This window comes from Acomys minous, assembly GCF_964271855.1.
Source record: "Acomys minous genome assembly, chromosome: 16".
In the NCBI taxonomy this organism is placed as follows: domain Eukaryota; kingdom Metazoa; phylum Chordata; class Mammalia; order Rodentia; family Muridae; genus Acomys; species Acomys minous.
Window position 1 is genome coordinate 12,061,255 of NC_140498.1, and position 24,923 is coordinate 12,086,177.

The 24,923-nt window shown below is 47.0% G+C and overlaps 2 protein-coding genes across 8 annotated transcripts in view; both read right to left on the minus strand.

Annotated features, from left to right (window-relative positions):
- MPRIP (myosin phosphatase Rho interacting protein) overlaps nucleotides 1-19,681 on the minus strand; it is a 116,212-nt gene extending 96,531 nt beyond the window's left edge. For all 7 annotated transcript variants that reach the window (XM_084763768.1, XM_084763769.1, XM_084763767.1 and 4 more), the window contains exon 1: nucleotides 19,265-19,681. In XM_084763768.1, the coding sequence (XP_084619894.1) occupies nucleotides 19,265-19,387 (123 nt within the window). In that variant the 5' untranslated portion in view covers nucleotides 19,388-19,681. The remainder of the gene's footprint in view (nucleotides 1-19,264) is intronic.
- On the minus strand, nucleotides 19,393-20,778 carry LOC311587240 (uncharacterized protein; the record flags this gene model as incomplete). The annotated part of the gene is made up of 3 exons (XM_084763791.1): nucleotides 20,767-20,778; nucleotides 20,357-20,485; nucleotides 19,393-19,823 (listed from the first exon to the last, which is right to left on the minus strand). Coding segments are annotated over exons 1-3 (561 nt in total). The 5' UTR covers nucleotides 20,768-20,778.
- Between the last annotated feature and the right edge of the window lie 4,145 nt (nucleotides 20,779-24,923).

Below are 24,923 nucleotides of genomic sequence, written 5' to 3' on the forward strand. Positions count from 1 at the left end.
TTATTTTACGTATATGAGTGCTCTATCTGCATGTACACCTGCCCACCAGAAGAGGGCATGAGATTACATTATATATAGATAGTTGTGAGCTACCATGTAGTTACCGGGAATTAAACTCAGGACCTCTGGAAAGAGCAAACAGTGCTCTTAACTGCTGAGCCATCTCTCCAGCCCCTCAACCTCTCCTTTTCAAAAGCAGCATAATACCTAAATACAACTTAAAACAGTTGTCCTGATACCCACAGCTAAGGAGAGTTCGCACCCTGCATCAAGGAAACACCTCTTTGTAACAGACAGAGACCACTACAGAAAAGCACAATCAATCAAAACGCAGAATTGTTGAGCTCAGTCCCAATGGATACATCTATAAAACACTCCAGCACCTGAGTAAAGCTCAGTAGAAGAAGAGGTAGAAAGATTCTAAAAGCTAGAGGATCCGAGAGTTTGCCGTAAGATGTTGACTCCCAGTAACGTCAAAAGCTACATCCATAAAGTCTCACCAACATGGCTGTCTAAGCATGACATGAACAAGGACATAACGATACGCATGCGAAAGAATGGGGGAAAAGCTCAGGAGGCCTCACCTTTCACAACCACAGGCAACTGAAATGGGAGAAACAGCCTTACCAAATGGTCGACCCCAAAAACATATATACAAGTAACATAAAGACTAAGCAGGTTATACTTAGGAATAAATATATAAATATATGCATATAGCAGTAATTAAAAATAAACCATAATTTAAAGAAAGCAAGAGTATATGGAAAGAGTTGAGGGAGAAAAGGGAGCCATATTGTAATTATATTATAATCTCAAAAAATTAAAATAAAACACATGCAAGCCTGACAACTTGTGTTTGATCCCCTGAACCCATAGTGGAAGGATATATATATATATAATCTCCAAGTCCCAAAATAAGCCCTCCATACATGCAACAACATGCATGATCTCTCTCTCTCTCTCTCTCTCTCTCTCTCTCTCTCTCTCTCTCTCTCACACACACACACACACACACACACTTATCAGGATTAACTACTGAGTAAGACTGTCTCAAAACAATCATTTACTAGGACCTAAGTCTGGTCACACTGTAAGCATCTGAGTAAACCAAGTTCTCTTTCCCACCCTAAGGAAGTCAGACCTCTGCAGGGGCTGAGTTTTCAAGGGACTCTGCCCAAGTCAGAGATAGGGACAAAGGACTTAAGACCTATAATTTGTAGGAGTTGATGTGGACCAGATGAGTAAGAGAGCAGGATATTCAAGGCTGCACTGGCCCTATGGAGCACAGGATGATACAACAGCTCCTGAAGGGCTGGTTTGGTCCCAACAGCCTGGTGATACCAGGAAACTGAGAGACTAGCCACACAGGGCAAAGTCATAGGACAATACACAACCCTCTCACTGAGCACAAAAAAGACCCAGAGAGACACTTCCTTCACACATACACAGGCATAGACACACACACAGAGACACAGACACACACACACACAGACACACACACACACAGACACACAATCCTCACACATCCCCATGGCTGCCCTTCTCCAGTCAGGTTTGGGGGCCTGTTGCTGTCTCTCCCAGATCCCCACCCAGCCCACAACCTTACAAAGCCTCCTACACCTTAGGATCTCATGTCCCTTCCTCAAGGGCTGTCCTGACTACCTCGCCCAGCATCATCAGTGACTTGCCTCCATCATTAGAAGAATGACATGTTTCAAAACTGACACATGCCTGGGATTTTGTCACACAGGATCGAAGGGATACCACTTAGGGTTTTTGTTTTGTTTTATAGACTCAATAGGGTCTTCTAAATAAAGCATCATGTCAACTGCAAATAGGGCTGTGTGCTTCCTTCCCTTCCTAATGTTACCCCTTTTATCTTTCTCTTTCTAACTGCTATAGCTAAGGTTTCGAGCACTAGGAAAGAGCAGGGAGAATAGATATCTTTGACTCATTCCCACCTTTAAAAGAAATGTCCTGAGTAAGTTTCCATTTAATGTAATGTTGTCTATAGGTTTGCTGAATATAGCCTTTATGATTGTGAAGTAGGTCCCATCTATTCATAAAGTTTCTAGAACTTCTATCATGAAGGCATGTTGGGCTTTGTCAAATACCTTTTTAGCATTGACTAAAATAATGATGTGGTTTCTTTCCTGATATTTGTTTATATGGTACATTACATGTATTGATTTACATATGTTGTACCAACCTTGCCTTTCTGGGATGAAGCCCACTTGGTTATAACGTATACACTTGCCACTACTGAACCTTTAGGGCTACTGAGCCATGCTGGGCATTGTTGTGGTTCATAGGCATCACAGCTGGGGTAGGAGTACTGGTTGCTTCCCTCCTTTGGAAGCTTGAATAGCAGCTTCTGCTACCTCAGGGAGGAGGCATTCAGGTCAGTTCCCTCTCAGGGGCCTCTGGGCCCTGTCTGAAGTGCATGGTGTCTTAAGCAATAGAGGCTTAACTTTCACCTCTGGGCAATAGCCTGAAATGTTTTGGACAACCCAGCCCAACAATTCAAATGATGGTTTCTCATGCCTGGGGTTGGGGTTTTTGTTAGATGGTCTTTGGGTCTTGGAAGACGCAATGCCAGGCCAGATAGGAAAAGTTCATCTGAACTATATGTATTTATACACACACTAAATGCTGCCAAAGACATAAAGGAAGTGTATATTCACCTAACATCACTGAAAATCAGTTGTGGAGGTTCTTAAGAACTAAATATGAAATTCCCATTTCACCAGGAGCCATACTCATGTATATTTCACTCCAGAGAAATGAAAGTAGTGACACAAAAGCTACACACAAATAATGGCAGCAGTCCAGAAGACCTGCAGAGTAGAAAACAGCTGAACAAACTGTGTCACCACTCCATGGGCCACATGGGCCACCAGTCAACAACAGAGTGGCAATGTCTGCCCCCATACACAATTCTCTGGGCTGCCAGAGATCAAAGAGTGGAAAGAGTCCACCTCACAGGTGATGTGCTGTGAGATTCCACTCACAAACCTCCCTGAGAAAGCTACTCCAGCACTCAGGATGTAGAAGCAGTCAGATCTCTGTGAGTTCCAGGCTAGCCTAGTCTACACAGTGAGATCCAGGCCAGCCAGGGATACATTGTGAAACCATGTCTCAAAAACCAGTAAAATTAAAAATATAACTAAATAAGAATTTTTAAACACTGGGCAGTGATGGCCCACGCCTTTAATCCTAGCACTCAGGAAGCAGAGGCAGGGGGATCGCTGTGAGTTCGAGGCCAGCCTGGTCTACAAGGCGAGTCCAGGACAGCCAAGGCTACACAGAGAAGCCCTGTCTCAAAAGACCCAAAAAGAAAGAAAGAAAGAATGTAAAACTTCACAAAATGAAGTCTGCTGTTTCTAAAAAGCTTCCCCTACCTTATCAACAGAGGTTTGGAACACTGGCACAACCTGCTACAGCCCCACAGCCCAGGGCTATATTAAAAAAGCCTCTGAAGTCCATCCTCAAGATCCTCAGCTCCTAGCTACATGGTATAAGCTCAACTGGCTCAGACAGAAGCCTGTGGCAGTCGCAGGCTCATATGCTCCATCTTGCAGGGCTTCTTACTTCACAGTGGCAAGTCTTAACCATCCTCCTACAGTCAATCTTGGTTGAGTCAGGGGATCAAATGTTTCCAACCAGATCAAATGGGTGGGGGTACAAGTCAATATCTGTTTAACAAAGCACAATTAAGCTACTAAATAAATGCTTTCAGGCACAGCTGGCATCTAGACACTGCCACCTCATCACAACCAAGCCTCAAGACACCCAGAACAGACTAGTTTGGCTCTGACTTCACATGGCCTGACTGACTCAAAGAGCATGGAGGGAGCACAGTTTGTGACAGGATTCCTAGCAGGTTTCCTGCTCTCTAGGACTCACTTTCTCCCTCAGAAGGCAAGTGGGCATGGAATGAGGAAGTGGGACTATAGGGGTAGCAGCCAAACAATCCATGAAGCCATGATTCCCAAGATTTCCAGGTCTGGTGGGAATGGTAATGCACCGTCCCACTTGCAACCCTCAAGACAGCATACTTCTGGGGGACACGTAAGTCCTGTGACTACTTGAGATCAACATATTTTGGAGTATATGCTAGGCTGATCTGTAATTAGAGCTGCCCTCCTGCTCTTAAAAGAACCTCTGCTTGCTGGGAGGTGGTGGCGCACACCTTTAACAGGAGAGGCAGAGGCAAGAAGGTCTTTTTGAGTTCCTAGCTAGCCTAGTCTACGGAGTGAGTTTCAGGACAGTCAAGGCTACACAGAGAAACCCTACCTTGAAATACAAAGAAAAAAAAAAAAAAGAAGCCTCTGCTCAGCTCCTTTCTACATACTTGCAACTTCAGGCTTCCACAGAAGGATGCGTGGGAAGCAGTCACCCTGCAGCAGCACCTGCTCCCTCTCAGGTCCTAGCTCCCAAGCCCCACCAGCCCTGCTCCTTCTCTTACAACAGCACATTCTTTGTAGGGACAGAAATCCAGCCCTTCCCTAGGCCTGCCTAGCCTAGAACTAAGCTCCAGGGGCTGAAAGCAAACACATGTGAAGATGGTTCCTAGAACACTTGCCTGGTCAGTAACACTGAGCTAGAAATGAACTGCTCCCCAGGCATGTTAGGACTGCTGCTGCAGCTTTCCTGGATCATTGGCAAGCCAGGCTGAACCTCTAATTTTCCCACCCTATGTCCTCAGGCCACAAGGATGGAACTGGTCAGCACCCAATACCAAGAAGACAACACACAGGAGGACAAGCTTAACCAGGGCTGCTGTGTATACCATGCTGGCACAGACATGGGAACCCCTGGCACTCTCAGACAGCAGCATGTGGCAATATGTGGCAAGAAACATGACAGTGAGCTACAGACACAACACAAAGCAGAGCATCAGATCATCAGAGAGGAACACACTGCCCAAAAGACTGCATGAAAGTACATACACATTACACAACCATTTGTCCTGTGACCCACACCAACACACATAGCCAGCACTTCTTGCATGGACTGTGTTCTGGTGATTGGAACCCTCTGGAGATGTTTGGTAAAAGTCCCCAAGCAGCTTTTCTTAATTTGGAGGTGGAAACATAAAACACAAGGGCCTACTGGAGGAGACTACAGATTGGTAGGACGTAAAATACAAAATATGCCAGGATGGATAATGTCAGGGTTTCTGTAGCTTGGATCCTGAATGTTCCCAAAGGCCTTTGTGCTAAAGACACGGTCACATAGCCGGTATGGTGGCACACACCTTTAATCCCAGCATTTGGGAGACAGAGGCAGGCAGATCTCTGTGGGTTCAAGGCCAGCCTGGTCTACAAAGAAAGTCCAGGACAGCCAGGGCTCTGTGTAACCCTGTTTTGAAAAACAAAAACAACAACAACAAAACAAACAAACAAACAAAAGACACAGTCACAGAGTTGACTCCTGAGAGCTGCTCAGTTTGGGTGGTAAAAACCTGGGTGCTCTCTGTGAGGACCTGACAGGGAGAGGCTCTCAGGAGTGACAGCAGGAATTCCAGTCCCAGAAGTTAGCAGAGTAGCCATATCCATCCTTATCTCACAGCCTGCAATCTGCACCTCCTCCAAGCAGTAGGTCTCTCTCAGTCACCAACACGTACCAAGATACAAGCTCACTAAGCCATGAGCAGGCAGTAATGGCAGGGGAACAAAGTCATCCAAGGTTTAGAGGGACTGGTATGACAGCAGGAGACTTCCATGGGAGGGAACAAGGAAAAGACTTCAGAAATGGGAGGCAGAATCTGATTCTGTACAGAGTAGGCATGCATGAGAAACAAGGCCATGTCCAGGGCATGCTGGGGCAATTGAACAAACACAGGACACATCCCAGGAGAAATATACCCCATGGGCAGGCAGTTTGTCTCACTCATCCTTTCCTTTCCTTTCTTTCTTTTTAGATTTATTCAAGCTGGGTGTGGTGGTGCATGCTTTTAAATCCCAGTGCTCAGGAGGTAGAGGCAGGCAGATCTCTGTGAGTTTCAGGTCAGCTTGGTCTACAAAGCCAATCCAGAGCACCCAAGGCTACAGAGAAACCCTGTCTTGAAAAACAAAATAGAACAGCAACAAAGATATACTCATGTTGCTGAGTGTGGTGACACAGACCTTTAATCCTAGCACTCTGGAGGCAGAGGCAGATGAATTTCTGCATCCGAGGCCAGTCTGGTCTACAGAGTGAAGTCTCAGGACAACCAGGGCTACACGGAAAGCTCTGTCTAAAAAAAAACAAACAAAACTAAAAACAACAAAAAGTCTTATTCAGATGTATGAGTGTTTTCCTTGCATGTCTGTAGGTGCACCACATGCATACAGCACCTAAGGAAACCAGTTGTTAGACCTCTTGGATCTTGAGTTACAGACAGTTAATGAGTGCTGGGAACTAAACTCAATCAGGTCCTCTGCAAGAGCAGCCAGCACTCTTAAGCACTGAGACACCTTCCCAGCCCTCTTTTCAGTTTGTTGTTGTTGTGTTGTGTGTTTTTTTTCCTTGTTTGAGAGATGTTCTAACTCTGAAACCTTGGCTAGCCTCAAACTCCTGATGATTCTCCTGCCTCAGACTCATAGAAGGTTGGGATTACAGGTGTTGATCACCATGGCCAGCCAAATCTACTCTCTGGCAACTCAAGAGCAGCACAGGGTTAAAGTGAAGACAGACAAACAGCTGGTGGGCCAAGGATGATGTCTGAGGGCACCTGCTAATGAATCTTGTCCACCCATGTGTGCACTCGGGAGACAGAGGCAGGTGGATCAATGTGGGTTCAAGGCCAGCCTGGTCTACAAAGTGAGTCCAGGCTACACAGAGAAACCCTGTCTCCAAAAATGAAGAAGAAGGAGGAGGAAGAAGAGGAGGAGGAGGAGGAGGAGGAGCATTAGCAGCAGCAGCAGCAGCAGCAGTAGAGCCACCGCCGCCTGCTCAATCCATAAAGAAAATACTGGATGTGAACCAAATCTGAGCTGAAAGCTAGTTCATTACTGCTCCAACTGTCTTCTGTGGTACACTAAAATGGAAACATGCAGCTGTCACATTTCTAGGTCACAGCACATCCTCAAGTGGAAACCAGGCAGATACCTTGACCCCACAGGGTCCCAAAGCTCCCATGCCCCAGTGTCTTCCCTAGTCTTAACAACAAGACTCAGAGTGTAAACAGGGGACCTTGGAAATGACCCCCTTTCTCTACTCCACTGGGACTCTCAGCAGCTGTTCCCATTTCACAGGGCCCCTTCAGCCAGGGAAAGAATAAGGAGGAGGGAAGAAATCACATGCACAGAGGATACCAAGGAGTTAAAAACTGTTAAAACCAGTGCCTGGTTATTTCCCAGTTCTGAAATCTTTCAGAGGAAAAAAAAAGCAGTGACTCCTGTTCAAAAATCTGCCAAAGGTGTGACTGTTACCACAGGCCAGAAGCCTGTTTCAGGGACATGAGGTTCCCAGCAGCTTCTCATAGCTGTCACTCACAGACAGACAGACAGACAGACAGACAGACAGACACACACACACACACACACACACACACACACACACACACACACACACCCCTACCTGTAAATACTACAAAACTAGGGAATCCCTCTGCTAACAGGTTAATTTACCAAGGGCAAGGAAGCCAAATAAAATTCTGTAAAAGGCCATACTAACTTTCCTATGACCTAGCACACAAACTCACAGCTTTTAGCTGCTTCATCTATTAAGCAAAGACAATTCATCTATTTAACAGGAATGAAGAGGGTAAAAATAGGGCAGGCCCCTCTTTCTAAGCACTGTGCTTTATTCTATAATACACCAATTCCTGACAACAGACCCACCCAAGCTATGAAAAAGATAAATGCCAAATTTATATGTCAAGGTGGCCTTCCTCAACTGTGGAAAGTGAGTTTGTAGTCCATGCTGGACTGGCACAAGAGTCACAAGGACCTGAGTTCCATGTTACAGCCTCAGTGTGGATCAACTTACTATGAGCAGTACCTTTCTCTGCCTAGGAGTCAGGCTGGTCCCTAGTCTCTTGGGCCTTATGGAATTATGAATCTGATGGATTATTAAATGTGTTCACGCTGAGGTAGGGATGAAGGAGGTGCAAAGCCAAATATGTAGGCCTATTGCAAGATTCGCTCACCAGGGTAATGTGCTATCCCCTAGCCAAACCCAGGAAGCCCTGGCTAGAAGGGCCTCAGGCAAAAACCAACCTGTGGTTTCATGTGAACTGGGGTGACCTTGACTGAGAAAACCAGTGAGTGGTCTGGAAGATTCCAGTTCCAGTCTCTGGAGACAAAATACCAGCAAATCAACCCACTGGCTCGCCCTGCCCTCTCCAGAAGGGCACAATGACACTGTGGGAGTGGATGAGCAGGGCAGTGGCAAGCCCACACCAGGGCAGCTGGGAAAAGCTTCAACTGCTGAAACTGGAACAGGCACAAAATCTGGGGCAGTTTTCAAACCACCCCTCAGGCTCTCAGGGATGACCTAAGTCCTCTGTCACCCAGAACCATAACCAGTGCCATACAGGGCTGTGCTGTGGTGAAAGGATCAGGGACTTACTGAAAGCCTGAAACTATACACCTGGGCCATCCAAGTCATGCAGATGGAAAAAGAGCAGCCTAGAGAACCAAGTTCTCAGGATAAAGAAAGACCTGTTTTCTGAGGCTGAATTTCCAAATCATAGTGTGGATGCATGTACATGTACACACACACACACACACACACACACACACACACTTCAAATCATTGTACAGACACATGTATACACGCATGCACCAATAAAATGTAGTAAAACTTTTTTACAAAATAAAATTAAGCAACTTGAGAACCACTTAAAGATAAATATTCAGACTGGTTTGGTGGAGCACATCTGTAATCCCAGCACTCAGGAGTCAGAGGCAGGTGATCTCTGAGTCTGAGGCCACCCTGGTTTACAGAGTGAGTTCTAGGCCAGTCAGAGCTACACAGAGAGACCCTACTCAATCAAACAAACATGAAAGTCAGCAGATAAAGAATAAAGACAAATATTCAAATCAAACGTCTTGATTTCAGTAAAATGGCATAGGTCACAAGATGGCTCAAGAAAAGGCTTCTCCCCACAGGAAAGGCCATCAGCATGTTTTGGGACATTACTGACCATGTATGGCATATATAGGGGTCTCCTCTCCACAGGTCCAGTAGCACAGCACGCCCTCCCGTAAACAGAAGGCAGGTGCCCACTTCACAGATCAAAGGCCCCAAGTCACCTTTCTGTGTCATCTTGTACACCTGTGCCAAAGAGGAACAGGTCTGGACTGCAGTCCTTTTGCATGGCAAGGAAAAAAATAACTGAAGGAAATTTCAGCCCAGGAAAGCAAGCTAGGAGACAACTGCCAAACACTGAGAGAACACAAAGATCAAAGAAGCTGCATGAGACATGGTCTCAGTCAAATGGCTTGCAACAGTGTGCAGCACAGAAAGTAACCACACACTTGCAACAGTGTGCAGCACAGAAAGTAACCACACACTTGCAACAGTGTGCAGCACAGAAAGTAAGCACACACTTGCAACAGTGTGCAGCACAGAAAGTAAGCACACACTTGCAACAGTGTGCAGCACAGAAGGTAACCACACACTTGCAACAGTGTGCAGCACAGAAAGTAAGCACACACTTGCAACAGTGTGCAGCACAGAAAGTAAGCACACACTTGCAACAGTATGCAGCACAGAAGGTAACCACACACTTGCAACAGTGTGCAGCACAGAAGGTAACCACACACTTGCAACAGTGTGCAGCACAGAAAGTAAGCACACACTTGCAACAGTGTGCAGCACAGAAGGTAACCACACACTTGCAACAGTGTGCAGCACAGAAGGTAACCACACACTTGCAACAGTGTGCAGCACAGAAAGTAAGCACACACTTGCAACAGTGTGCAGCACAGAAAGTAAGCACACACTTGCAACAGTGTGCAGCACAGAAAGTAAGCACACACTTGCAACAGTGTGCAGCACAGAAGGTAACCACTCACTTGCAACAGTGTGCAGCACAGAAGGTAACCACTCACTTACAACAGTGTGCAGCACAGAAAGTAAGCACACACTTGCAACAGTGTGCAGCACAGAAGGTAACCACACACTTGCAACAGTGTGCAGCACAGAAAGTAAGCACACACTTGCAACAGTGTACAGCACAGAAAGTAAGCACACACTTGCAACAGTGTGCAGCACAGAAGGTAACCACACACTTGCAACAGTGTGCAGCACAGAAAGTAAGCACACACTTGCAACAGTGTACAGCACAGAAAGTAAGCACACACTTGCAACAGTGTGCAGCACAGAAGGTAACCACTCACTTGCAACAGTGTGCAGCACAGAAAGTAAGCACACACTTGCAACAGTGTGCAGCACAGAAAGTAAGCACACACTTGCAACAGTGTGCAGCACAGAAAGTAAGCACACACTTGCAGTGACAATTCTAGTTCCTTTAAAAACCAAATTACGTTATGTGACTATGTTTTTCTTTTAATCTTAGGTGTGGGACAAGAGGCTCTTCACAGCAGCTGACTATGACCTGCCATGTGTACTAGCAGGGGCGATTTTTTACATTTGGAATTCTGGGGACTCTAGAGAGGGTGTAAATACTGCCAGAGACCAGAGCGGGTCAGAGGCTCTCCCTAGAAGACTGCTGCTCCCGGTTGCTGCTGCTGTTGTTTGACAAGAAGTTGGAACAATCCTGACAGTGAACACAGACTGGACTTGCCCCAAGGAACTTGAAGTCCCTAATCAGCAGAAAGCAGTCTAAAGGGGTCTATGTCCCCTCTCCCCTTCTTTCTCTCCAACCTAGTGTTGGAAGGAATTAGGGTAGAACAAGAGTTGGAAGGGAGATAGAGATATAAGAACCTAAAATAGCTAATTTATATAATAGATATTATTTTTCTCCTTTATTAATTTATTCTTGTTACATCTCAATGGTTATCCCATCCCTTGTATCCTCCCATTCTTCCCTCCCTCCCAATTTCCCCTTATTCCTCTCCCCTATGACTGTTCCTGAGGGGGATTACCTCCCCTGTATATGCTCATAGGGTATCAAGTCTCTTCTTGGTAACCTGCTGTCCTTCCTCTGAGTGCCACCAGGTCTCCCCCTCCAGGGGACATGGTCAAAGGTGAGGCACCAGAGTATGTGAGAAAGTCATATCCCACTCTCCACTCTACTGTGGAGAGTGTTCTGTCCATTGGCTAGATCTGGGTAGGGGTTTAAGGTTTACCGCCTGTATTGTCCTATAATAGATATTATATAACCTTATATATTATGTATATCAAATATATTTTATATTTATATATAACCTTGCCTCTAAAAGGGTAGGGTCAGAACCCTCATAGAGTTTCTAAATACATCAAAAAAAGATGTAAACAAACAAACAAAAAACTAAAAAAGATGTGATATTCTTAGAAAAAATTCCCAAGGTTGGTAGGAAAACACTAATGGCAAGAGAAAGAGAGCCCAGACAGAGCAGCAGAGAAGGGAAGAGTAATGCAGAACCTCTAGCCCAGAGCCTTCTCTAGGGAAACTAAGGGGAGGGAAGAGAGTGTCCTCCCACAGGCCATGCCAGAGTCTGTGGAAGAGCCTGGAAGGCCCCGCTGTGGCCAGAACTGCTGGGAAGCAGCCATTCATGACTAAGGCACCAAGAAGGTAGCTGTATGAACTGAATCTCAGCACAAGGCAAAATACACATTTAAACTTCTTTACATGGTGAAATGATACTGTTTTAGATGTATCAGATGCACACACACATTCACATGCACACACATTTTCATACTCATAATAAAACTGTAAAATATTTTTATGGCTTTTACATTTTATTTTCTTATTTGTTTTTACTCACTCTGTAGCCTAGGCTGACCTCAAATTTGTGATCCTCCCTGCCTGTGCATTTATAATATAAAGTGTTTATATTATAGGTATGTACTACTATGCCTAGCTCCCTTTTACAGCATATATTGTAATATAAGTGTAAATGATTACATAACTAATTATAAAAATGGTTTGATTTTGCCAGCTGGCCTACACAACTAAAAATATTCGCTCTCTGGCCCCTATAAGAAAAAAAACAAAAAACCAAACAAACAAACAAACAAACAAAACACATTCTAATCCCTCGTCTCAACTCCAGAAACCACCAGATACTGCAAATAACATAGGGAACAGAGGGCAGGAATGGATATGATCCTTGTATATTCTTTTTTCCCTTTTTATTGAGGTAAAATTCACACAATATATAATTAGCCACATTAAATGAACATTTCAGCAGCATTTAGTATATTACACAATGTTGTGCAATGAGTACTTCCAGTTTCAAAACATTTCATCACCCTCCAAACAGTCTCCATCCCATTAGCTGTCACTCCCACCATCTCTCCTCAACTCTGGCAGCAACCAGTCTGCTTTTGTTTCTCCTGATGTTCCCACTCTGGTCCTTATGCGAATGCACTCCTACACTGTGTGAGTCCTTCTCATGGCATCAAGTTCTCTTGGTCCGTCGATGCTCCAGTAGGTCTTAGTACTTTGCTCCTTGTTAGATAACAGTCCGAGACTCACAAGCTGCTACCCACTGCCCTGGGGACCTCAGACTACTGTCATCTTTTGGCCACTGTCAGTAGTGCTGCCATGAACATTTATGAGAGCATGCCTACTTTCAATTCTTCTGGAACTGCTGGCTCACAATAATTCTACATCTAACTTCTTGAGAATTTGTCAACTTGTTTTCCACAGCAGTGAGACCATCTTGTACCCACCAGCAAAGCCCAAGGGTTGCAATTTCTTCAGATTTTTACCTACTTTTATTAAATTGTGGGTTTTTAAAAGAATTATAATCATTCCCCTACGAGTATGAAGTAGTATCTCACTGTAATTTTGATTTGCATTACCCTGATGACTAGTGATATTGAATCTTCTCATGTCCTTGGTCATTTATAAGGGGATTTTATGTATCTGAGACTTCAGACACATCCCCTGCCAAACATGCAACAGCTGTACAGTTACCAATAGTCTAAAACAAGATGAGCAAAACAGTTCTCCATTGTTCCTGAGATAAACGTTATCAGACAAATTCTGTATCCTGCAAGGTCTAAGAAAATGAAGCCCTGATGGAATGTTCCACAGTCCTGGCTTCCCACTCTGCAGCCATGTAGCCATGGCAGCAGGATACAGTCATGGCACAATGCAGACATAAGCAGAGGAGGTGGAGGGAGCAGGTGTTCCCTCTCTGAGCTGTGACCCTGCTTCCATTAAGGCTTCTCTCTTCTACCTGCCCAAGCAGTGGGCGATGTCTCTCTGTGCTCACGCTCTGCTAAGTAAATCACTGACACCTGTGACCTTAGCAAACAGCCAGGTGAACAGCGACACCCTCCCTGAGCTCTAACATTCACTTCTGGCTCTGGATGGATAGCTCCACCTAAGAAGACACAAGATTAGATTCACCTCAGACTTTCCATCTCTAAGCCCATCTCTGGCTGTGTTGAAGATAGCTGCGGCTGGAGAGATGGCTCAGGGGTTAAGAGCTCTTATACTTGCAGAGGATCTACCTGAGTTTAGTTCCCAGCATCCATATGATGGCCCACAACTACCCACAACTCTAGTCCCATGGGACCTGATACTCTCTCTTCTGGTCTCCTCAGGCACCAGCCGTGCAAAAGTGACACACATATACACAAACAGGCAAAACTCTTCATACACATAAAATAAACTTTTTTCTTTTCATATTCTCTCTCTCTCTCTCTCTCTCTCTCTCTCTCTCTCTCTCTCTCTGTGTGTGTGTGTGTGTGTGTGTGTGTGTGTGTGTGTGTGTGTGTTTTGTTTTTCGAGACAGGGTTTCTCTGTGTAGCCTTGGCTGTCCTGGACTCACTTTGTAGACCAGGCTGGCCTCAAACTCACAGAAATCCACCTGCTTCTGCCTCCCGAGTGCTGGGATTAAAGGCGTGCACCACCACGTCTGGCATAAACACAATTTTTTAAAGGAATACTTCTATACAGCCTGGCTTTCTCCACCAGGAAATATGCTCAACTTCCTTCTCTAGTCTCTTAACACTGCTGGGGAGGGAAGACCTTCCTAGCCATCCAGCTGGACTATCCCCATGGCTTCTAGATCGTCTGCCTTTAGTTTTGTGATTTTCCTAAAAACAAGTCTGATAAAATTCAAACGCTAAGCATAAAAATAAGTGTAAAGCTGAGTGTGGTAGCCCATGCTGTTAGTCCCAGCCCTCAGGAAGCAGAGGCAGGTAGACTGCTTTGAGTTCGAGGCCAGCTTGGTCTACAATGTGAGTCCAGGACAGCCAAGGCTAATACAGAGAGATCCTGCCTCAAAAAACAAAAACAACAAACAAACAAACAAAAATAGACACACACAGAGACAAGTGACTCTTGGGAAAAAAATATCTGCCATATATTGGGGGGTGGAAGGTTGATTCAGCCAGCTGCCTGCTTTTGCTAATTAAGTTTTACCAGAACACAGGCACAATTGGGCTCATGTATTAGCTAAAGTCCATTATGTACCATAACAGTTACATAATTTTCAGAGTCTATATGGCTCACAAAGGCTAAAATATTTATTGTTAAGCTATCTATACAAACTCTGTAGACCCTGACCAAAAGCATATACAAAAACTACAGATCAACAGGGAAGGACCTAATGTAAAGATGAGCAAACAATGCCATACAAACAAACAATCCACAAGAAAAATAAAAAATAACGTAATAAATATTATTTTTTTAAAAAGCATGCATGATAGGGCCGGGCGTGATGGCGCACACCTTTAATCCCAGCACTCGGGTGGATTGCTGTGAGTTTGAGGCCAGCCTGGTCTACAAAGTGAGTCCAGGACAGCCAAGGCTACACAGAGAGACCCTGTCTTTAAAAAACCAAAAACAAACAAACAAACAAACAAACAAAAAGCATGCATGATATATCTTCATTTAATCCCGGTATTTTAGAGGGGGAGACAGGAGGATCAGCAATTCAAGGTATGCCAAGTCCAAATCAAGTTCAAGGACAGCTCGGGCTATGTAAGATTCCCTCAAACCTGCTTTCACATCCATATTTCTACACCCAGACACACATACATATATGTGATTAATAACAAAAAATCAAATCTTTAAAAGGAAGGGTTAACCTAAATAGCAACAGGGAACTCATTTAAAAATTAAATCATTTGTTAATGTCCATTTCTGAAAATGTTATGATATTGTTTTGGAAATTTAGTGCACTTGATGTTAACCCAACCATTCTATTTTTAGGTGTCCACCCCAGAGAGATATTTGCATTCCTGCACGCACACACCCAATCAAAAGCACCATAATGCTAAGACAAACACAATTGGGCTGGAGAGACAGCTCGGTGGTAAAGAGCATTTGCTGCTCTTTCCAAAGGACCAGAGTTTAAGTCCCAGCACCCACATCAGGCAGCTGACAACTACCTTTAACTCCAGCTCCAAAGAATTCAACACCTTTGGCTTCTATTTCTACGTCTGCACACACAGATGCAAGCACGCATGCACGCGCGCGCGCGCGCGCACACACACACACACACATCTTTAATCCCAGCACTTGGGAGGTAGAGGCAGGCGGGTCTCTGAGTTCAAGGCCAACCTGGTCTATGGAGTGAGTCCAGGACAGCTAGAGCTGCTGCACAGAGAACCAAAAAAAAAAAAAAAAAAAAAAAAAAAAAAAAAAAAAAAAAAGGCAGCATTTATTTAATGTTTAAAATTAAGGAGTTGTATGGTTGTATGCATCCATGAATGTATGTATGAAGTATGTGGAGGCATATACATTCCATAGCACGCAGGTGAAAGTCAGAGAACAACTTTGTGGACTTGATTTCTCCTTCCACCTTTATGTGGGTTCAGGAGAAAGAACTTATGTTGCCAGGCTTGGGCTTGCACTTTTACCCGCTGAGCCATGTTCTGACCCTATATTCATGATTTATAAGAGCAAACCTCATCAGTAGACTGTCTATCGTGCAAAGAATGAGTTAAATTATAGTACATCCCAATGGGCCCGTATGGAAAACAATTTTGATGTTTTTAGATGTAACAACACGAACACAGACATGGTCAAGCAGAAAGAAGTATGTCATAGAATAAATACAACCACAAAGCTCAGGCTTTAAAGGGTTGAAGGAGGGAGGGCAGGTACGATAGATGGCTCAGCAGGGAAAGACACTTGTTGCCAAGCCCAATGACCGGAGTCTGATCCCCAGAGCCACGATGGAAGGAGAGACCTGACTCACAGGTGGTGGAGATGTGCCCATGCCACAAAATAAACAAACGTTAAAAATTTTAAAGGCTTAAGTGATACTTCAGTCCATACATATGCACAGAAATGCACAAGAGGACTGAAGAAAAATGTCACCCTAGGCATGGGTCGGGTGAGCACAGCACTGTCTGAGTGACAAACAATAAAAGAACTCTGATTAACTTATCACAGATCAGTCTGAATTCCAGGGAAGGGTAAGCAGACTCCTTGGCCCTGAACAGCACTGTTGAGGCACCTTCTGAAACTCAAGTATCCTGATGTGCTCATGGGTGGCTGCTGTAGACCCTTAAGAGGACAGGGGCTAGAGAGATGGCTCAGAGGTTAAGAGCACTGGCTGCTCTTCCAGAGGGCCTGAGTTCAATTCCCAGCAACCATATGGCGGCTCACAACCACCTATAATGTGATATGATACCCTCTTCTGGCCTGCAGGGGTACAAGCAGGCAGAGCACTGTATACATAATAATAAATAAATCTTGAGAGAGGGGAGGGGGAGAAGGGGACAAAGAGGATACTTAGGAGTCCATGCTATGCCCCATCCAAGACTTTCAGGCTTTTCTGCAGTGAGAGGAAGTGGGTAGCTTAACTCGCCTCCAAGTACTTCCCAGGTCTGAAGCCACAACATAGGCCTGCCCGAAAGAGGTTCCCTACCTCTCTAGGGGAAAACAAATAAACAAAAGCAACAGCTGAAGAAATAAAGCTCGAATCAGAAGGCTCAAAGGAATGTGTGCTCCTGGGAAGATGGCATCCTTGAGAGCAGAAGCTGCCCCCGCCTCCCTAGCCTCACATCCTCAACTAGTACAGAGGGGGGTGGCTTTGATGATGGCTGCTGTGTCCTCCTGCTTGGACAGTCTAAAATAAGCTCAGGGCGGGAGGGGCAGCAGGAAACAGGAGACTGGGGGAGGCTGACAGGAACCAATTGGCTGAGGTTTTCTAATGGAGCTAGAAGGAGAGCAAAAGGCTCTGGGAGAACCGGACACAGAGAGCAGCGACAAACGTGTTGGCAAGAGCCTCCAGTCTCCCTGCGCTCCTTTCAAGAGCAGTTTCTTCCTGACTGATCCCAGGATGTAGAAGGCTGAGCTAATCTCCCCCACAAACAACTCTACTCAGTATTTTAGGAACTACTATTCCAGTTGTGCCCTGGAGGTCTCAGGCCTGTTTCAAAACCTACAATGCCATCTTGAAAACAACCGGAGGCCAGTACCTTCCGATCTGCCTCACCTCATAAAATCAACAGATTTCTTTTTTTAATTTCAACAGTTTAGACTCAGAACATTTACATTCCACTAGATCATCTAAAAATCAGAAAAACAGCCCCCGTGTAGCATTAATATCTAATTACCAGCTTAGGTGGTTGCTCCAAATAACCTGGAAATTTAACTTCCTAAATCAGAGATGACTGTCCAATGGGTGGTTTTTCGGTTTGTTAATTTACAAGGGGAAAAGTTCAATAAAATCTATTTCTTGCTTTTCATAACAGCAGCGTGAGAGAAGTAAGCCAGTATCACTATTACCAGCTTACAGATACGGAAATTAAAACACACAGAGGTAAAGGAACCCGTTCAAGGTCAGGCCTCAGAAAGTCACAAGCAGTCACCTCATATATCCTATAAACTGCTTCCCAGAACAGAGTCCAAATGAGAAGAGGAAATCACATTTCCCTCTCGAATCTCTTTTAAAGACTCCTGCCCTTCCCAAGGAGACAGGTCTCTACAGCCTTGGTGTCCTCCCAAACCAACGACTGAGGCCTGGAGAAGCGGGTTAGGCTTCCCGATTACTTCCTGGCTTTTGGAAATCTGACCTCAGAGAACGATGCCATAACCCCTGCCCTTACACCCGGCTCTGGTTTGCCCCATAAAACAAGTCAAACCTTGCTTGCCTGTAAGGGCTTTAAAAACAGCCAAACCAGGGTACTTCAAAGCAACGTTTTCTATCTAAACAAGGTCTTTCCAAAAGGACTGGCGACAACGAGGTGGCACCGGGTTGGAATGCATGGAGAACTCCACTGGCAATCAGCAAGCAGGGGACAAGCAGGCACTGAGAGGCAACCAACGAGGGACTGGAGAAAAGGTGGGCAGGATGCACACGGCCTTCCCAAAGTGGTGCGAACACGGCTAGGAATCTTCAACACCAGCAGCCCAAGGGCCAGTAGCCCAAATTAGGGCCCTTGTACAAACACAAATTCCCAATCTCCCACATTACTTTTTTTTGGGGGGGGGGGGCTGGAGGCCTAGGCCTAGGACTGTGTTTTCCATGTCTGAGACTTTGACTCGGGTTAGGAAGAGCTACTGACCTGGTCCAAAATCCCGCCCATAAGGGATAAGGACAGAAGAAAGAGGAGGGAACCAACTTTCCCCAGAACGCACAGGTCTTCTTGGACTCCTGAGTCCGAGAACAAGAGCAGGAAGGGACGCCCCTACCCCTCAACAAAAGCCATCCCTAGCTTCAGTTCAAGAGACACCCCATCTCTCTCCAGGCCCTGATGGTGACAGCGATTAGAAGGAGGGCAGGATCTGTTCCACAAGATGGAAGCTGGTGGCCCACGCAGACAAACCAATTCCAGGGACAGTCTGGTGGCCAAGTCTGAGTCCAGACCCAAGACAAGAGTCTGGGGGGGGGGGGGGGGGGGAAGGGAGGAAGATTGGGGGGGGGGGAAGAGTCCTGACAAGCGGCAAGCAATCTCCACTTCGTTCCTATCCAGGGAAACCAGACATTTTTTGAGTCACCCAACAAGCATGAATCACACGGCAGAGCTATGGGAACGGGAAAGGATGTTATTTTTCGGCATTCTTGAGGATTTTCCCTTTGTCCCGGCTCTATCGATACTCTTCCCGCCCCCATTCCAACCCCATCCCCCAACTCTCACGCATTTTTTTTTCCCTGCTCCATTTTTATTTTCTCTTGGCCTTCGCAGGCCCCGCGCTCCCCGGCCCGACTCGCAGGCAGGACTCCCAGCCCCGCACCCCGCGGCAGCTCACCTGCGTCAGGTCCTCGTCGTTGAGCAGATGCGACTCGCGGGGCTTGAAGCAATTCTGACACTTGCTCTTGTTGAAGATGTTGGCCTGAAATTTCCTGCACGGGTTTTCTTTGGCCGCCGACATGTCGGCTAGGCGGCCGCAGCGCGGGCCGCCTCGGCCCAGCGCGCTCCCGGAGGTCGGGACTCAGCGCGGCCGCCGTCGCATTTTGCGCTGGCCGCCGCAGGCCCGGAAAGGCCTCCCCGCTCACGCCGCGCCCCGCCTGCTCGCCGCGGCCTCAGAGCGCGCGCGCCGCCTCGGGCCCCGCCCCGCCGCCCGGCCGCTGCGGGCCCATGGACGGACGCGGCCTCGGACCGCTGCCTCCACCGCGGACGCTCCCCCAAAGGCGCGGGCCGGCAGGTCCAGCCGTCGCGCTCACCGGGCGCCCGCCGCCACCGCGAACGAACCGAGCGCGGCGCCGCGCGCACCCGGGGCGGGGCTGGGCGGGGCTGGGTGGGGCGGGGCTGGGTGGGGCGGGGCGCCAAAACCGGCAGCCCCACGGGCCAATGGCGCCCGCACGCTCCTGCTAACAAAGAAACCCGTCGACCAATGGAGGGTGGGGGCGGGACCGGGAGCAGCGGGCTCAAGGTAACTTGTCCAGGCTGGGAAGGTGGAGGCTCTGGGAAGGAACTTTCAGGTTTGGTGGACTGGCGCCGCCGCCCGCGGCCTGACAGCTGCGGCGCTGGGCTGGGCTGCTCCCGGAAGGGCGCCTCGGACCTCCGCGGTCTCTCCCGCGGGCCCCTGCCTCCCTAGTAGCCTCTTAGCCGCGGCTTTTTGCCGCGCCCGGCCTGCGCCCCTACTGTGTGCTAGGTCTACGGCCGACCCAAATAGCACTTTAAGGGCTGGGAACTGTTTCCAGTGCACCCCCGTGGTTTAGACCATTAAAGTTTCCCATGACCGGTCCTGTTTTACGTAAGGAAACTGAGACGCTCAGGATAGTTAAGTAATAAGACATAGTGTTTTCCGAGGTGATTAGGAGATTTCAGCAGCCTGAAGAAGCTGTCAGTTCCATTATGGAAGACCAATTCTGCTAAACATGGAGTTGGGCACTCTTACCTTCGTTACGGGCTTGGGGAAACAAAGGCTTAGACGCTGGGAATAGTTTGTGCAAGGTCACTCTGCCAGGAAGGGGCCCGAACTGTATTCTCCAATCCACTCTTGCCCTGACTCTGGGGCAGAAGGCCACTGGGAAAGAAAAAGACAGAGGAGTCCAGAATGGGCGGTGGAGGGGGCAAGCATTGCTCCTTAGGAGGCAGAGAGCTTCCAGCAGCAGTGAGATGGATCTAAGCAGAGAGCGTGCGGAAATGTTCCCAAGGTGTGCAGGTGGAGGTGGGGGAGGAGGAGCAAGAAAAGAATATGTGGTCCCAGGACTCGGGGAGGCAGATCTAGGAGGATGGAGGGTTTGAGGCCAGTCTGGACATAGTAAGACATTTCTAAGGAGGATAGGGGAGAGAGGGAGGGATTACTTAGGCCTGAGATTACAACCTCAACTGGCTGGCAATTAGGAGTTAGCCTGAGTTTTTAGCAGAGGCTGAGCTAACTCGTTCTTCCCGGTGAAGGTGAAACTGGAGCAGGTGGTAAGCAGTGAGAGCAGCTGGGCTCTGGGCGGGAGGAGGCTTTGGGAGAGAAATGCCTTCAGAGCTGTGTACTTTTCCACTAATCATCTGGCGACTACCCCAGGGAGGTGTATTTCCATTTTGAGAGAGAAATGCTTTCCTGCACGAGGACTCAGGAATGAAGGGACCCAGATCAAAAGTCTTCCTGCAGCCTGAGGGGAAAAGCCCAGCTCTGATCCCCCTGTGGGCAAATCCTTTACTATGACTGGCGCCTCGTTGACCACATGTACAAAACTGACATGAATGCATGGTATTGCAAGCATCAAGTGAAAATATTGCTTGCAAAATATTTCACATAGTATGGCTAATCATTAATTGCTGAATTTTGGTAAAAGATATTTACTGCACTATTTTTGTAACCTTATTGTTGGTCTAAAAATTTTTAAAAAAGGGGGGGGGATGAGTAAAAGGAGACCGACAGTTCTTGTCTGCACAGAATACTCTGAAAGTGACACCAATGGTGGCCTCTGGGGAGAAGAACTGGGTTATTGGGAGGTGACCTACTTTTAATTTTCATTATAAAACCTTTTTGTCCCTTTTGGGCTTTGGTTTATGTGCATATACAACTTGTTTAAAGACTTAGGCCAGGGAGATTGCACAGTGTGTAAAGGGTTTTGGTGCCAAGTCTGATGAATTGAGATCAGTCCCCTAAAGCCACATGGTGAGACGAGAGAACAAACTTCTGCAAGCTGTCCTCTGACCTCCCTATGAAGTGTTCTGTGCTACACCCACATTTGCGCTTGTGTGTACACACACACACACACACACACACACACACACACACACAAATAAATTTAACTGTAATTTAAAATTTTTTAAAAAGGGACAGCCAAGTCTATACAGAGAAACCCTGTCTTGAAAAACAAAAATAAAAAGATTTCAAAGTTCTGCCGGGCATGGTGGCGCATGCCTTTAATCCCAGTACTTGGGAGGCAGAGGCTGGTGGATTGCTGTGAGTTCGAGGCCAGCCTGGTCTACAAAGTGAGTCCAGGACAGCCAAGGCTACACAGAGAGACCCTGTCTCAAAAAAAAAAAAAAAGATTTCGAAGTTCTACCTATATCTTGGGGCCAATCAAGGCTACCCTATTAAGAAAATGCTGAGCATACTCTGTCCAGGCCTGCCACATACCACTGGAGTCACGGCTGTGGGCATGCTGAAGAGTGATTCAGGGATCTTGAGGCTGCTAGCCTGACAAGAGTTCACTCTCAAGCAAATTGAGACTGAAGGAAACAAGAGGCAAGCAGAAACCTTCCCCTGGGAAGTTGTGGGGTCCTGGCTAGGAAGCCCCTGACTCCATAAGTAGCCTCAGGGTAGGGGGTCCTGGAAAAGGTGTTGTCATGGCCAGACATTCCAGACCACCACAGCAGGCCGCTGGGCTCGGGACCTCCAGCCCAGTCTGTGTACACACAGGGAAGCCTGGCTGTCACTAGCAGGTTGAATCAGAGATTCAAACAACCCTGAGGGAGGAGACGGTAGGAGACTGATGTAAGCTTGGCCACCTGGGAAGGCAGGTGTGCTGCTACTGGTGGGTGCTATTGTCTCATGGCTGTTTAAAAGAAGATGCCCATTGGGCCCAGGGCACACTAGGACCTTGCCTCTGGTGATAATGGAGTGAGAGTCTAGGTCTTCAGGCTGGCACCACAGTCCCATGGATAGTGGAGACTATGAAGCTTGGCGCGGCGCCCATGGCCTTAAACATGCTATGTAAGTGCTCTACCACTGAGCCATGTCCCCGTGCAATTGTGGGTTCTTTTGACTGGGCACTCACATGGGGACCTTTGGCCTGGGGAACGAATGGAAAGCAGAAGTTTAGAAACGGGATGCGTCGGGAAATGATTAGGAAAGGGCCAAAGGGTACAGAAGATGGGGCCAGGACCAGAGCAGTGTCAGTCGGAGATGCAAGGAATGAAACTGGACCACACCGAAGGGGTTTAAAATTCCACTGGTCGCAGCACCTCTAGGGCAGAGCTGGGGCAGGGTTACTTCTGCCACTCCCCCACCTAGTTCAGAGCACGGCGGAGAGTGGGTACCCAGCCAGCTGTAGCCACCGCTGAATAGATGAAATCATATCATTCCATCGAGCAGGCCTATTTCTCCTATCAGATTGTAAAATCCACCCAGCCAGATCTGACAGCTCTGGGTTTTCCCGTCTCAGAGGCCTGGAATACAAACATTCATTAGGCCGTATACTTAAGATTGATTCACTGAGGATGGGGCTCAGTGCAGAGAGAGAGAGCACTTACACAGCACACATGTTATTTATCTAAGTATTGTGGTGCGCTTGGGGGACTGAAACAGGGTCGCCATGAGTTTGAGGCCTGGACTTCATAGAGAGTACCAAGCTGTCCAGGGTACAAGACTCTCTCTCAAAACAAGGTGATTCGGGCCAGGTGAAGAGGTGCACACGTTTAATCCCAGCACCAGAAAGGCAAAGACAGGCTGATTTCTGTGAGCTCAAGGCCGGCTTGTCCTACACAGCAAGCTCCAGGCTGAGGCCCTATCTCGAAAACCAAACCAAACAAAAAAAGATGATTCAGTCTATTGTTTTCATTGTAATGTAGACTATAAACCCCCAACAAGTGAACAGGAAAAGACCTCTCAGGCAGCTGAGTCTTGTTATGTGGTTCTGACTCGCACCCTTGAAAGCCCCCAGGGAAGTAGCCAAATTTACATAAACTCATACACTTTCACATGGAGGTAACCACCCTTTTGTTCTCCGTCATCTTGTCTGACCTTTGACTTGGTATAAGTGAGAGTCTGCTCTGTGTTCCTGACTTTTCTCACTTAACGCCGTATCTGCGAAGTTCACATGTCCATCCTGATGTGTCCACACTGATATGATCACATGCCTGACAAGAGGCAACTTGAGAGGGAAAAGGGTTTTTTTGTTTGTTTGTTTGTTTGTTTCGTTTGTTTTTCAGTCCACAATTTGAGGCTACGGTCTATCACGGTAGGTGAGGCATGGCAGCTGGAGCTGCTGGTGACTTGGGAGCAGGCGTGTAACGCTTGCCTGGCTCACTTCTCTGTAGATAGGAAGTAAAGATTTGGGAATGCCAGCTTCCTTTTCCTTTTCTACTCCGTTCAGGACCCAGCACATAGGATGCTGCCGCCCACCCTTGGATGGACCACTCCTGTGCAACCTGCATAGCCTTGGGTTGCTCAGACTCGGGTGATGAATGGAAATTGAGAGAATGCTGAAGAAAGGACAGACATAGAGGCACATGCACAGGAACGGGCTCAGATGGAGACACAGCACCAGCAGCCTGGAAACTCAGTTTACTTTCTAGGTCTGAGTCCAGGAGGTAGATTTATTACCTACAGCTGAGTGAGGAGGTGAGCTTATTGTATCTAGCTGAAGGAGGAATCAGGCTTAGTTAATCTCAGCAAACAGTCTCTCTAGAGGAACAATCTCAGCTTGTAACCTCTGGGAAGAGGAAGCTGTGGTCGTACTTTCTGCATACATTGGTTTTAGCTAAAGGTCAGTCATTTTTAAAAAACTATTTATTATTTTTTATGTGCACTGGTGTTCTGCCTGCATTTATGTCTGTGTGAAGGTGTCAGATCTCCTGGAACTGGAGTTACAGACAGTTGAGAGCTGCCATGTGGGTGCTGGGAATTGAACCCTGGTCTTCTGGAAGAGCAGTCAATGCTCTTAACCACTGAGCCATCTCTCTAGCTAGATTGACCCAGGTCAATCATTCTTTGTACTTAGACCATGGGAGGCCTTTATCCTTCCTCTGAGCCTTGCCTGGGGAAGGCTTTGCCATTTACGTGGGTCTGAAGCTCCAGTGGTCCCTGACATGGCTGCTCTGGAGTTAACAACACATGGCCGCTATTGAGTCGACGAAAATATTCGCTCAGGATTTCATCCACTCAGGACCAGTTCTTCTTACAGTTGATCTTCTCTAGAAACACCCTCACGGACACGCCCACAGGTGGTGCCAGCTGATGCTGTAGGCGTTTATTAATCCAATCAAATTGACAGTGAAGATTGACCATCACACTG